Genomic DNA, 14917 nt, shown 5'->3' with positions numbered 1-14917 from the left:
GATAGCAGCCACATTCATTGCAATGGCGAGGCAAGTTTGCACCACCATCGGACCCCAGGGAGGAGTGATGCTCCCCTCAGCTTCATCTAGCTCAAGCTAGCCTGTCGAAATGTTTAAAGCATTGCTGCAGTACTCGGAACTTGGCAAAAAGTTCAGTAATCTACAATGTCACTGTAACTATACCGCAACACTGCGCACATTTGGAACTCAAAAGAAAAAAGTTCAGTATATCTGCAACGTCACTGTAACTATACCGCAACACTGCTCGCATTTGTAACTCAAAATAAAAAAGTTCAATATATCTGCAACATCATTGTAACTATAGCGCAACACTGCGCACGTTTGTAACTCAAAAGAAGTTTTACCAAACACAGTCACTTGATTTCTACTTGAACGATCATATACTTGTATGAAAAAGCCGCGGTTTTCACATGCGACTGGCTGTGCACCGGCGCGTTACAAAGACTTTTGCATTGTTTTCTTCCGGGCACAAGAAAGCGCCTAAAGGCGCCGAAAGCCTGGATAGTGTTCCTCGTCAGTTTTATAGGGCATGCAGTTTGAAGTGATCCGGGCATTGACTGATGCATCCATCTTGTTGCCATCGTCAGGCTAAAAATGTAGCACCGAAAGAAGCAAAAATCACATCAGATCGATCATCAAACAATATTGTAGATTTAAGGTATTCCCGGTCGCGCCGCGGGCGCCTTTATAGACCGTTTACAGAGAGCAGTTTGCTTTGTCCACGACAGATGGCGCCACTAGGAAGTCCGCCACTTCTGGCCTTCAAAGCCGGCGTCAGCAGCATCGCCGCGCTTTGTGAAACGCTGTTGCGCAGCTTGTGTACGAACGTCAAGTGACTCTTAAGCAACCCAGCTGTGATACGGATGTCATGCGTATTGTTTAAATTAATTTAGCTGTTTGTTAAATTAATATCTAGATCTGATATCCCTGTGGTGTAGAGTCGGAAAAATAGACGCGCTTGTCACATAAAGGAAACCGCGAAACAATTACCGCCGTTTTTGGAGGAGCTGTCTTGCGAGTTCATGCTGCTTCCAAGCAGAACAGAATGTTAATGTGTTGTTCCACGAAAAAATAGACATATCACAAACGCCGCGCGCCAGTTTATTTCAACGCCAGCAGTACCTGCGGGAATGGCAGAACGAGCGTACCTATGCCTGTAACCTTTCTCACCATCGATAAACAGTGATCCAATACATCGAATGATCGGTGCGTTTTCGACCTATGCAATAAGTGCTTCCTCGGCGTCGGCACAGTGCTCACTAAACTGTCGTGCGTACTTAACGCTATCGCGGTGGAAGCAGCAACTGAGCGTTTGCAAAAGTTCTCAAAGGAGGCGCTTCAATATCCAATTCTGTCACCCAGTGCAAAGCTCTACAGAAGTGCGCTAATACACAGGACCGCGGGAAAATTTATCAGTACAGGACTTCGAATATTCCAGCTCATTCCGGATGCTTACATCTGCGGGTGCTGAACTCCGAGCAGTTTTCAGTTTTACTTAGCAAGAGAGCACGGTCGAACGTCGCTGAGCTTCTGAAGGGGTCCTTGAAAAAGATCCATACTCTTCCTTTGGAAGCCGAAATGTTAACGGAGGATAAAGTAAATATCTGGACAATCGGCCGGCGATCACACGCACGCGGACTTTCACACGCAGCGAACGTTCTTGATAGCTGTGAATACATATTCCTCCATTCGGCAAAAATATCAGCTCTAAAAAGCACGCTTTCCGGAATTGGCCCGCTTTTAATCTGCAGTTCGACAACAAGTTATGCGGTCCACAAATATCGTTACGTGGTGAATTGATTGAATAAATATGAACGCGCAGGTAGCTGACCGCGGTATGCCGACACATTCGAGCCGATGCAGGCAGTCTGAAGGAGACGAGTAAATCAGTTGGTTGAAGCAAACATTTTCCAGCACTAACACGTTCTATGCGCACTCACAAGAAATTTTTGTGGCGTCCGGCAGCTCGTTATCCACAACGAGAGCCGGAGAAGCGTCTTGCAGCCGGGCACCAGCGCGCCGGCAGCCGTCGAAACGAGAAGGGCCGAAGGCCAGCGATGGCGGAATGGTCATGTGACCAAATATGGCGGCGCCCATGCTCCCGCGCTGTAAAGCGTCTAACAAGAACGGCAGTTCACCAATCGTATGCGCGGAAGCGGAAGTGGTTGTTACTCGCAAGTCTGTGGAGTGGCCAAACTTTTCCTTTCCCTGGAATGGGCAACATGACAAGGGTATTCCAATGCGATATTTTTATGAAAAGCATATAATGGACTGAACTTTTCTCTGCTCAAACCTGGCCCTTCACAATGCCCTTCGCCGCTACATCGAATTGATAATACACACTGTGAATATTAATTAGACTATATGGGAGCAAAAAGGTAGTAAGCTGTCACCTGGCGCACTCCCATTTATAAAAGAGAGTGCGCTAGAGGACGACAGCTTACTGCCGTTTTACTCAGAGTGCATGGACACTTATGAGAGCCGAAACAGTGGTGAGCTTCTGAGACCGAAAGTGCTTTAGGGAGCATTAACTACAAGAACAAAAAGTGCATAAATAATTGTTCAACAACAAAATGACACTGAGAAAACAATGTCGTATCGGTGACACTAGCGGCATTTATTAATGACATGCAGCAGCCAGCTTTCAAACCTTCAAAAATCATCAGCCAAGAGAAAGGGTGACAAATTTAATACAGCACCACTTTTCATAGACAATTCTTAGACTGCAACCAACTCCAAGAATACTGCATATAAAAAGAGTACCCTCCAAAACACCCTGAAAGCTCTGTTTGGAAAATGTTTCATTATGCCGCACGTGCGTTATAGTTTGGTTCAATATAGCGAGATTATATCCTGTCATTTTATAACGGAATTCTTGAACGCTCATGGTACGACGCTGCGATACTGTTTTCCCCATCATATTTGCGAATAAAGGGCTGAGGCCTCGGCACAAATTCGATCAGTTTTGTTTGTTGCGACATGTTTCGCTTCTTCGATGAAAGGCCGCAACGAAACTTGGGTAAAAGGCACTCCTATGGGTTAAAACGGCCGCTTCAGACGACCTAAAAATTGGCAGCGGCTTAGCTCTGCTATGCCAGGATATACTTAGCGTAATCGGCTAACTGCCAAGCGACGACCTCGGGGCCTGAGAAATTGAGGTTTTCCAGTCTTCTCCGCCTACTGGCAGCGGCTCGACTCTCCTTAACCTCTATGTAGAGCGCACTGCATCAACCGCAAATCCCGCGCATTATATACGCACGGTGCGCCCTCCTCGCGCATGCGCAGGAGCGCGCGGAAGCCGTAGACACAGCGGCGGGCGCACGCTGCTCCGGCGCGTCTGCCGAGACTGTGACGACACGCCTCTGGAATGCGCCTACCTGCGGAGCGTCGGAGAGAAGCGCGCGCGCCGGCGGCGGCGGCGGCGGCGAGGGTGTGGGGTTTAAATTGGGGAGATAAATCTGTTCTCCCCGCTTAACCGTGGCTGACTCAGTTCAAAGTCACGCGGACCCCACCCCGTGGTCTCGAGCGCTACCGAGCGCACGTCGACCACGGTGGGCCTTGCTCTGCAGGAACAAAGGAACGGCACACCAGCTGACACAAACAAGGCATTTATTGCTGTAACAACAATAACGCCAGCTAGCAACAAAATACACTGCGGAATCGACGATGTCCGACTGATCAGCACGGTTACGAGCGAAAGTTCGCCCACGCTAGGGCAAGGGAAAAGCTCCGAGGCCGGACGGGACTGAGTGGCGGGAGCGTGTTCCGACCACGAGGCGCCCGTCGACGAAGAGCGGAGCGGCCCGCGACACGTCCGTGTGCTTTCCCGATGCCGAGCCAAAGAGAACCGTCTCTCAACCCCGCGCGCAGCAAAACGCCATCCGTGGCGCTGGTGTCGCTGCGACGCGAGCACCCTCCCCAGTTAGTTAAATTAACACAACTAAAGGGAGTGCGTTGCGGGGTAGCTAACCACACAGAATTAATGAATTAATTAGAGAATTAATGAGTTGCGGGTGTCAGCATTCACATTTCTTACGAGCCACGCGGTCCCAACACGCCAGCACAGGACATTTAACGCTCCCGCTCAGCGACCACGAGGCGCCCTGCATCCTAACTTTCTCCGACGAGCGTCCCCCTTGACAATCCACGATGCTGCGCCTTACGGCAGCGGAGTCGTAAGGAGAAGCATCTTCAAGCAACACGCCTGGACTTGTCGCAAGAGGCCAGACAGCGAGGCGCCGTTTCCTCCTCTCCCGGACGCCACCGCGCGCGGCAAAATTTGAAGCGGTTGGCCGCGCGGTCGCTGGTTGGTCCTTTCGGACTGCCGTCGAGTGCTGCCTTTGGATTGGCCAGTTCTGAGGGGCCACCGTTCCTCAGGCTATAAAAGCCCCACCGCTGCAGCTTGGGAAAGAGAGATGACCGAGAGGCGCCGACGATACGAGACGCGTCGGCGAGGCCCTCCCAACTCTGCAGATCCGCCGAATCTCCTACGTATCAATAATCCAGTTATCTCATTTTTGTATCCTTAACTCTTAAAATAAACCTGTTTTCTTAATTCGAAAAGAATCCGGCCACTTCTTGCTAACATGGCGCAGTCGACAGGATCTGCAGAGGCGTCACCCCTGAACGAAGACCGAGTCGACAGCGTGGAGCCCAGCAGGACGCCGACGGTGAGCTTGGAGTTCCTGTCCCTTCTGGCATCGGCAGCACGCAACGCACTGACCACCTTGAAGAAACGGCAACTGGTGGAAGAGCTCCGATGCCGAGGACTTTCGTACAGCGGCCGCAAGGACGACCTCGTGACGCGGATCATGGACGACAACGCTCGCCGCCAAGCCGAGAGGGCGGAATTCGAAAGACTGCTGGCCGAGAGAGACCATCTGCGGAGGCTTCTTGCTCAACGACAAGTGTCACACGATACGAGTGACAGCACGGACCAGCGGCCACTGTCGACACGGGCCGGCAACGAAACGGGCTCCCAACGACACGAAGGGCCACTCGTCCCTGCTGTGGACTCCACGGTGCGACACGACGGACCCCGCGCCCCTGCCACGGACACTACGGTGCAGCACACGGTGTCACCGCAAGCAGATAACGAAACGGGCTCCCAACGACATGACGGACCCCGCGCCCCTGCCACGGACACTACGGTGCAGCAGCCGGTGTCACCGCAAGCAGATAACGAAACGGGTTCCCAACGACACGACGGACCCCGCGCCCCTGCCACGGACACTACGGTGCAGCACACGGTGCCGCCGCAAGCGGGCCACGAAAAGGGCTCCCAACGACACGACGGACCCCGCGCCCCTGCCACGGACACTACGGTGCAGCACACGGTGCCGCCGCAAGCGGGCCACGAAAAGGGCTCCCAACGACACGACGGACCCCGCGCCCCTGCCACGGACACTACGGTGCAGCACACGGTGCCGCCGCAAGCGGGCCACGAAAAGGGCTCCCAACGACACGACGGACCCCGCGCCCCTGCCACGGACACTACGGTGCAGCACACGGTGCCGCCGCAAGCGGGCCACGAAAAGGGCTCCCAACGACACGACGGACCCCGCGCCCCTGCCACGGACACTACGGTGCAGCACACGGTGCCGCCGCAAGCGGGCCACGAAAAGGGCTCCCAACGACACGACGGACCCCGCGCCCCTGCCACGGACACTACGGTGCAGCATGCGGTGTCGCCGCAAGCGGGCCACGAAAGGGGCTCCCAACGACACGACGGACCCCGCGCCCCTCCCACGGATATTACGGTGCAGCACACGGTGTCGCCGCAAGCGGGCCACGAAAAGGGCTCCCAACGACACGACGGACCCCGCGCCCCTGCCACGGACACTACGGTGCAGCACACGGTGTCGCCGCAAGCGGGCCACGAAAAGGGCTCCCAACGACACGACGGACCCCGCGCCCCTGCCACGGACACTACGGTGCAGCACACGGTGCCGCCGCAAGCGGGCCACGAAAAGGGTTGCCAACGACACGACGGACCCCGCGCCCCTGCCACGGACACTACGGTGCCGCCGCAAGCGGGCCACGAAAAGGGTTCCCAACGACACGACGGACCCCGCGCCCCTGCCACGGACACTACGGTGCAGCACGAGGTGCCGCCGCAAGCGGGCCACGAAAAGGGCTCCCAACGACACGACGGACCCCGCGCCCCTGCCACGGACACTACGGTGCAGCAGCCGGTTTCACCGAGATCGAGCCAAGGAACGGGCTCCCTACGACACGACGGACCCCGCGCCCCAGCTACGGATATTACGGTGCAGCAGCCACTACCGACACGAGTTGGCCACGAGACGTGCCTCCAACGACACGGCGCACCTTTCGCATCTGCTACAGTTACTACAATGCAGAAGCCATTGCCAAGACGAGCTGGATCATCCATAAAGCCAGCACCGCGACGAAAGCGCGGCAGGATGCGGAACGATCCAACAAGCCCGACTCCCTGGACCAAGAAACGTTACGGACGAGACAAACACGGCAGTCCGCATAAGTCGTATCGCGTCCCCAGGTGGAAACGACGACGCAGTGGTATCGGTGAGCATCACGGTACAAGCCCGACTCCCTGGACCAAGAAACGTTACGGACGAGACAAACACGGCAGTCCGCATAAGTCGTATCACGTCCCCAGGTGGAAACGACGACGCAGTGGTATCGGTGAGCACCACGGTACAAGCCCGACTCCCTGTACCAAGAAACGAAACGAACGAGACAAACACGGCACTTCGCACAAGTCGCATCGTCTCCCTAGATGGAAGCGTAGGCGTATTAGAACGGGCTGGACGCAAGCCACAAGGTACGCGGTGGAGAACGCCCAGCTCGCCCAAGAATTGCTGTCGACAACGTGCGCCTGAGGACAGGCGCAAATTTTGGAAAGGCCGTGTCAGCATTCACATTTCTTACGAGCCACGCGGTCCCAACACGCCAGCACAGGACATTTAACGATCCCGCTCAGCGACCACGAGGCGCCCCGCATCCTAACTTTCTCCGACGAGCGTCCCCCTTGACAATCCACGATGCTGCGCCTTACGGCAGCGGAGTCGTAAGGAGAAGCATCTTCAAGCAACACGCCTGGACTTGTCGCAAGAGGCCAGACAGCGAGGCGCCGTTTCCTCCTCTCCCGGACGCCACCGCGCGCGGCAAAATTTGAAGCGGTTGGCCGCGCGGTCGCTGGTTGGTCCTTTCGGACTGCCGTCGAGTGCTGCCTTTGGATTGGCCAGTTCTGAGGGGCCACCGTTCCTCAGGCTATAAAAGCCCCACCGCTGCAGCTTGGGAAAGAGAGATGACCGAGAGGCGCCGACGATACGAGACGCGTCGGCGAGGCCCTCCCAACTCTGCAGATCCGCCGAACCTCCTACGTATCAATAATCCAGTTATTTCATTCTTGTAACCTTAAATCTTAAAATAAATCAGTTTCCTTTACTCGAAAAGAATCCGGCCACTTCTTGCTAACACGGGAAAGCGAACGCAGGGGACGAAGGCGTCCCCACAAGGGCGACCACGCGAAGCTCCTTCCAACTAACTTCCAACCAGCGTAGTGTAGCTTACGCTACAAAAAATACTAAGTAGGTGCGCTAGCCCTGCTTGAGGGAGCGCGAGCGAGTCGCGTCCGCTCCGTGCGCGCTACATGTCCGCAGCTTTGATACAGCCTCTGTCTCATTGGCTGCAGCCGTGCGCCCACGTCGCCTCCTCACTGGCTAAGCCGCGTGACCCGAGCGTCGCCACCTGCTTATCTTTAGCGCTTCAAAGTCACAGCGTGGCTTCCGACAAACTTTGGCGAAATCCGCGATTGCGGGCAGTATTCAAACCGCACTGAAATGGCGCAAGAGGAAGCTGTAGTCTTCCGTTTTGACCCATATTCAAAGATTAGAGGCATTGTAATATAGACAGGGAGACAAGAAGCTTGCTTTAGCACGAATGAAAACAATAGAACAAAAGGGAGGGTGGAGGACATCTTTTTTACGAATATGTTTGTTTGTGACCTGGAAAGGCTACTTTTTTACTTTTTGCTTCTTGTTACGCCTCGGCTTTGTTTCTACCTTGCGCGCAATCAGTTTACTCGATGAGATATACAAAATTCAGAAAACAGGGTGCGGATGTAGTGTGCTTCCTGTACGCATACGGAAGCAAGTAAATGCTCGGTTTGGCAGGTAAGCATCCATAAAGAGGCGCTTTACAACTAGAAGCTTAGGAGTGTTCGTTTTCTGTGTTAGTTAAAAAAAAAGAAATTGTCCCACTACCTTGTGAACACAACGCTAGTTCTCTGTGTCGATTAGTTAGGAATATCAGGGCTGACTCAGTTCAGAAATTCTTAAAATATACGTGTAAGGAGGCTTCTTCATATGCCCTTTGCTCACACACATTATTGTGTTTTGTAGTAGCATGCCCTCTGTGATCTACTTAGGAAGAAGTACTACATTCGTTTGAGTGGGCTGTGCACCAGTCACCATGGTCTGTACGTCCTGAATAGTTTGTCTTTACGTAGGTCTTGCCAAGCTAAAAGGATGTCTTAAGCGACAGTCTTTTCGTCGTAATATTTCTCACCTTATATTAACCTTCATTAAGACGCGAACCCACAGGGATCTGCACATATCCTTCAACTCAGCAGAATCAAAGAAAACGAAAAAAGTCGTCTGTATCAGTTCGCAATGACGGCACTCGACAGCATGAAGGCCAGAACAAGAAGAACAAAGTTTATTGCAGGGCATTGATATATATAGCCTTCGTGATAGCGCGGTTTACGCACTGCGCATGTCAGGCACATTGTTATCGTGTTATCACGCAAGCCCGATACATCCTTCCAAGATTAGCACAAGACAGTGGTTCAAGTTCATGATAACTGATTGAAAGCAGCGTCATAACGAAGACGTTGGGGAGGCTTCACGGTACGAGTCGACCTCCTCAGACTGATGACACTTGTGGGTTGCTCTGGATGGGTAATCGAAGCTGAAGGCGTGGCACCGTGGGCTAGATGTTGGTCACAGAGCCCCGGAGGCTGCTGGGGTGCTGCACTTCTAGCGCCAGAAGGCTGCGGTGGCACACTCCCTGGACTGTTCCTTGCATTTGGGTCAGCTTCGTCTGCGCAGTCGTCGTCGGTGTCATCGTCACTTGTTTCAGCATACTGCTCGCTGGAATGAAGCAGGTGTCGCCTGTTGCGCCGAAGAACACGACGACTTTCAGTTACAACGTGGTAGGACCTCGGGGCGGCTTCCCCAACCACCTTTCCCTTCTGTGACCAAGTTGTGTCTCGCAACCTGACGACGTCACCTTTACCTAGTGGAGGCAACGGCTGTCCTTTGGGCGTCTGGCGGTGCTTCTTGACTTCGATAGTCTTGACACCGCCAAAATCGGGGAGACTAGATCGAAGGCGCCTGCCTTGAAGAAGCTCGCCAGGGGATTGACCATCAATCAGTGGCGTTGATCGATAGGCCAGAAGGCCTAGCCAGAAGTCGTGTCGTGCGTCGTGAGTTTTCTTCATTATCCGCTTGACAATTTGCACACCTTTTTCGGCAAGGCCGTTAGACTGCGGGTAGTGTGGGCTAGACGTGACGTGGGCAAAATCATACTCTTTAGCGAAGGCTGCGAACTCTTGGCTTGAAAACTGTGCTCCATTATCAGTGCACAGTTCGATAGGAATGCCGTATCGAGAAAACATAGCACTGAGAGCCGCAACAACACTTCTTGCACTTGTGTCTGGAAGCCTCTCGACATCTGGGAAGTTGGAAAGAGCATCATATACGACAACGTAAGAATTTCCCCCAAAATAAAAGATGTCCGCTCCGACCCTGTACCACGCACACTGCGGCACCGGGCGCATTATCAGTGGTTCTTTGGCTTGCTGGTACGCGAACTTTCTGCATGTAGAACAGTTTTGAAGAAGCACTGCGATGTCGTTGTTCAAGCCTGGCCAAAAAACGAAAAGTCTTGCTCTTTCTTTGCATTTGTTTAAACCAAGGTGGCCGGCATGAATTCTTGTTAGCATTTCTTGTGTCATGCTTCTCGGTACGACAGCTTTTGTTCCTTTGAACAGAATTCCGTTGATTACGGACAGTTCAGATGAAAACGGCTCCAGCTCACCTTGAATTGGTTTTCCTGCTGATAAGTTGCTGACGACAGTCTGCAAGTAGCAGTCACGAGCAGTTTCCTTTGCCAGTTTTTGCTGCGTTGTTACCGTCACCATGCCGTTCAGGAGCTGTAGTGCGTGAACTTCGACGTCTTCTGTGGCACCAGCATTGTCGACACCCTCGGGTGTAGTCGATCGTGAGAGCATGTCTGCCAAGACCAGGTGCTTCCCTGGAACGTACTGTAGAACATAGTCATATCTGAGAAGTCTTAAAAAAATCTCTGCAATCGTGGAGGCATGTCACAAATTCCTTTAGCAGCGATTGACAGAAGTGGCTTGTGGTCGGTCTCGATAATGACCGTCTGTCCATACACAAACTGACGAAACTTCTCGCAACCGAACAGAATGCCCAGCGTCTCCTTTTCAATTTGCGCGTAACGCTGCTCCGGTGGTGTTAAGACTCGTGAAGCATATGCCACCGGTCGCCAGTGACCACCGTGACACTGTAAAAGCGCCGCTCCGACGCCGTCCTTGGACGCATCGCAAGTTATTTTTGTTTTCTTTTTGCGGTCAAATATTGCTAGCAAGGGTGATGTCGCAAGTGCCTGCGTGATGCATTTCCATTCCTTCGCGTAGTTTTCGGTCCACTCGAACTCGACTTGCGGTTTGATAAGCGCTCGAAGCATCGCTGTTCGTTCTCAAAACACTGGCACGTATTTTCCGAAGTAGTTGATCACTCCTAACATGCGCTGTAGATCGGTTTTGCTTTTTGGTGTTGGCATTTCCAACAGATTGCGCACAAGCTTCGGGTTCGGGGAAATTCCTTTTTGTCCGATAACGTCACTCAGAAAATGCACCTCTGTTAAACCGAACTTGCATTTTTCGGCGTTTAGTGTCAATCCTGCTGTTTCGGCAGCTTTCAGAACTGCTACTAGCCGTTCATCATGCTCTTGACGTGTAGTGCCCCACACCAAAATGTCGTCAATATACACGTGAACTCCTGGCAGCCCGTCAAACATCTGACTCAGCATTTTGTGAAAAACTTCCGGTGCCGATGAAATGCCAAACGGCAGGCGCAAGTAACGGTATCGACCGAAAGGAGTGGCAAAAGTGCAAATTTTTGATGTTGCGTCGTCGAGGGGTATCTGGTGAAATCCAGAGTTTGCATCTAGGCAACTAAAGTAGCAAGCGCCGGTCAATTCTGCTTCAATATCTTCTCGCCTGGGAAGCTGGTAGTGTTGCCTCTTTATATGCTCATTGATCCTTCTCAGGTCCATGCACACCCTAAGACTGCCGTCTTTCTTTCTGACCAAAACCAAAGGGCTTACCCAGTCGGTAGGTCCATCTTCTTTTGTGATGATACCAGCTCTCTCCATTCTTTGAAGCTCGTCGCGAAGCGGTTGGCGCAAAGACAGGGGTACCCGCCGCGCTGGCTGGACGACTGGGGTAGCATCTGTCTGTAGTACCATGCTGTATGGTTGCTTTAGGCATCCTAAACCCTCAAAGACGTGCCTGAAGTGCTTGATCGCTTCGTACTCAGCAGAAGTGCTGACACTGTGCGCAGCACAAGGCCTAAAGCTTCGCATGCGTGAAGCCCCAGTATTGCACGACGTCCATTTTTCACCACGTAGAATTTCACTGCAGTTGCAGCATCTCCAACGGTTATTGTTTGGACTGTTGTTCAGAAGTTGGTGATGATGCCTCCATTGTATGCTCGAAGCACAGAGCTCGTAGGATTCAGTTCGGCAGTTTTCAACTTGCGGTATATTGAAAATGGTAAGAGGCTTGCTTGTGCTCCGGTATCCACCTTGAATAATGCTTTACGACCCCCAACTTTGGCTTCGACAGTCCAATCACCAGTATTGCAGCTGTCGATGCAGACGTCAAGAACATCAAACTCATCATTGAACTGTGCGCCGACTTCGTTGACGACCGCCCTGGCCGGACAACAAATCGCAAAGTGATGCAGCTTTCGACAAGTGTTGCATCTTTTTCCGTAAGCAGGACACTGCCTCGGCTCGTGCCGTCGGTTGCATTTCTTGCACCGGTACGAACTACCGTTTACTGCACTGGTCTCTTGCCGGTCTACGCAGCGGTGGCACGATGCCCTACTACGAGAGACGGAGTCAATGCTGTCACCGGGCCTGGCCCAGACCTGATTTCTTTGTGCCACTGATTCCGCTACCCTGCACATTTCTTCAGCCTTTAACAACGTTAAGCTCTTTTCCCGCCGCATTTTTTCACGCAGTTTGGAATTATTCGTCCCAAAGACGATCTGATCCCTGATCATTGAATCGTGCAGTCCTTCGAAGTTGCATTGCGCTGCTTGCTTCTTGAGGTCTCTAATAAATCTTTCGAACGGCTCTCCGTCTTCTTGTTTTCTCGAGCGAAAAACATACCGCTCATGCACTTCATTGCTTACCTCGGCACAGTATGCTTCAAACTTCCGGACCAGGGTGTCGTAATCTTCCTTGTCTTCCTGCTCACCAAACGTAAACGTGTTGAAGACGTCAAGTGCTTCGTCTCCGGCAACGCTCAACAGGAGTGCAGCTTTCGCTGCTCCGCTTCTTGGGTCGTCCTTTGGCGTGGTCGCCTTGATGAAGAGTTCCAGTTTTTGCTTAAACCGCTTCCAATTCTGCGACAGGTTAACGGAGAGCTGCAAAGGTTCCGGGGGCTTCAGCAGGTCCATGGCGCTCCGAGCTACGCCCTGCCCAACTGGCCACTTCTGACACCATGTATCAGTTCGCAATGACGGCATTCGACAGCATGAAGGCCAGAACAAGAAGAACAAAGTTTATTGCAGGGCATTGATATATATAGCCTTCGTGATAGCGCGGTTTACGCACTGCGCATGTCAGGCACATTGTTATCGTGTTATCACGCAAGCCCGATACAGTATCGCAGGATTGGGAAAAAAATTAGAACACAAACGGCTTAAGTAGGCTTGAAATTGTAACAACTAAGTGGATGCCCACTTTCGCTCTACGTTGCTTTTACATTTAAGTTTCGTTGTCATTTATCTGATGCTCCTAAGAAAACGAATACGTGAGTGTCGCAGTGAGTCACAATACTTCTCGGGAAGTGTAGCGAATTGTCCTAAGTTCCTATCGATAGGACAGATTTTCGCGCTCACTTGTGTTATGTCGGAAAATGTGGGCCAGATTATGCGGAGAAAAACTTGCACATAAAAACTTGTAAATGACTTCTGCACAGCGAATGGAGATCACCTGACCTTTGGATGCCATGATTGGCTCTGGCAACATCCGAAGTAATTCTTCTTTTATACTTCAGGCTGCAAACTACATTTAAACAGTAACATTCATGCGACATCTCTGGCCACTGAATGGATATCTTTATGATGAATGCTCAACTGGCGTGGACTAAAAGCACCCGCAAGTATTTGTGCTCCGTGATTACTCACGCATGTGTGCCCCTATCTAATAATGAGGACTGGCACGGAGTTGTTTTTCCCGCCAATATACAGCTTGGTGTTTCTTATACTTCCTTTCTTATTGTTCTTACCGCCTGACGTCTAGTCGGCTTTTATTAAGCAGAGAAAAAAAAACTGTTCCTTGAACATAGTCTCTGTTCTCGTTCTCACTCTACGGAGACGCCATGACTGTCGCACTACCACCGAAATGTGTAACCACAGCAAAAGATTGTGAAATTTCATGCAACAACAGTAATGTGATGAAGCTGGCCAGTCGAAAATATTAATGTGAGGAAAACTGCCCCAGCTTTTTTTTTCCTAACCTGGGAAGGCCGATTGTAGGAAAGGAAAATGTCTCACACAGTGTCTGGCTCTGCATACGCATTCGTATTTTTGAAAGTAACATACAGTCCTGGAAAAAAGTTTGCGGGAAGGGGATTCGCGGAAAAAAATTTATTGCGGGGAAGTCAAGCATAGCAGATCGCGGAAATGCATAGGAACATGAGGAGACATGCACGCTGCATCTGATACAAGAATACGATCTGCCTGTCTACTGAGGCAGCGCAAAAATAAATTTTTCCCCGCAAATCCGCATCCCGCAAACTTTTGTCCATGACTGTACATATATGTCATTAAGTGCTATTTGTGTACGACCCAATGAAACTGCTTCGCCGCATAATAAGAGCTGTAGTTCACATCTCAAATGTAAGGTGGGTTCTAGCCTTGTCAGACTAGAAGCAAGACACTACGAACAGTTAATGTCACCTTGCTTTGCCCCTGGTAACCTGGTCTCAATCATGTTGTGCAAATAATTCATGTGTACTCATGCTTGTAACACTGTCTGCCCAAGCGTAGCCTTATTTTTCATCTTTTCCACCCGGGTTGAGGAGCTAAGCTTTCAGCTAGGCTCAGATCCGCGCCGCGGCCATCAAAGCATCTCGTCTTTCCTTCTCTCGCGACAAATATAGACGAAGGCACTCCGTAAGTGCCACTAATGGCCTGCCCACATAAAGGACGTCCTTCTGCCCTTCGCTGTCTGTGCCTCATGAAAGCCCAACTGTGGACTTCCGCATTCGTGTTTTCACTGCAATAGCTTTTACACTGGGCAGGTACCAAGATGATATACGCCTCCAGTCAGTCATTACTGTTCGTCATAGTATTTGATCATGCACATAGAAAACACGGCGCTGCGAACGCTCGAGAAATAAGCAACTGCTCAGTGGTGCCTACCGTTACAGAAACAGATACGCTATATTTGCAAGGCAAGCCTCGATGTACAGAAACAAGGTCGCATCAATGCATTCTCTTGCCCGATCAGAATTTTTTTGTCGAGCCAAGTTGAAATCATGCATGACAATTTCCTTCGCATTCAACAATAAACTTAACGTGCAATA

At 51.5% G+C, this 14917-nt stretch overlaps 1 protein-coding gene across 1 annotated transcript; it reads right to left on the bottom strand.

Moving 5' to 3' along the window:
- Positions 1 to 8860: 8860 nt before the first annotated feature.
- Positions 8861 to 11562, bottom strand: LOC149351442 (uncharacterized). Its single transcript, XM_089577022.1, has 3 exons — positions 11422 to 11562; positions 10108 to 10333; positions 8861 to 9741 (listed from the first exon to the last, which is right to left on the bottom strand). Exons 1-3 carry the CDS (start codon positions 11560 to 11562, stop codon positions 8861 to 8863), a joined length of 1248 nt encoding a protein of 415 aa, XP_089433148.1.
- Between the last annotated feature and the right edge of the window lie 3355 nt (positions 11563 to 14917).

The sequence above is a fragment of the Amblyomma mixtum genome, chromosome 3 (genome assembly GCF_055824585.1).
Source record: "Amblyomma mixtum isolate Tamu chromosome 3, ASM5582458v1, whole genome shotgun sequence".
In the NCBI taxonomy this organism is placed as follows: Eukaryota; Metazoa; Arthropoda; class Arachnida; order Ixodida; family Ixodidae; genus Amblyomma; species Amblyomma mixtum.
Note: the sequence above shows the minus strand (reverse complement) of the source record. Positions and strands in the feature narration are given on the sequence as shown.

What these genes read in the sequence shown, in the direction of transcription:
- LOC149351442 (XM_089577022.1), bottom strand. Translation starts at nt 11,562, where the DNA reads ATGGTACTACAGACAGATGCTACCCCAGTCGTCCAGCCAGCGCGGCGG. An exon ending in AAGATGGACCTACCGACTGG is followed by an intron (nt 10,334 to 11,421) that starts GTAAGCCCTTTG and finishes TATGTTCTACAG; the next exon opens with TACGTTCCAGGGAAGCACCT. An exon ending in AGCAGGAAAACCAATTCAAG is followed by an intron (nt 9,742 to 10,107) that starts GTGAGCTGGAGC and finishes CCAACTTCCCAG; the next exon opens with ATGTCGAGAGGCTTCCAGAC.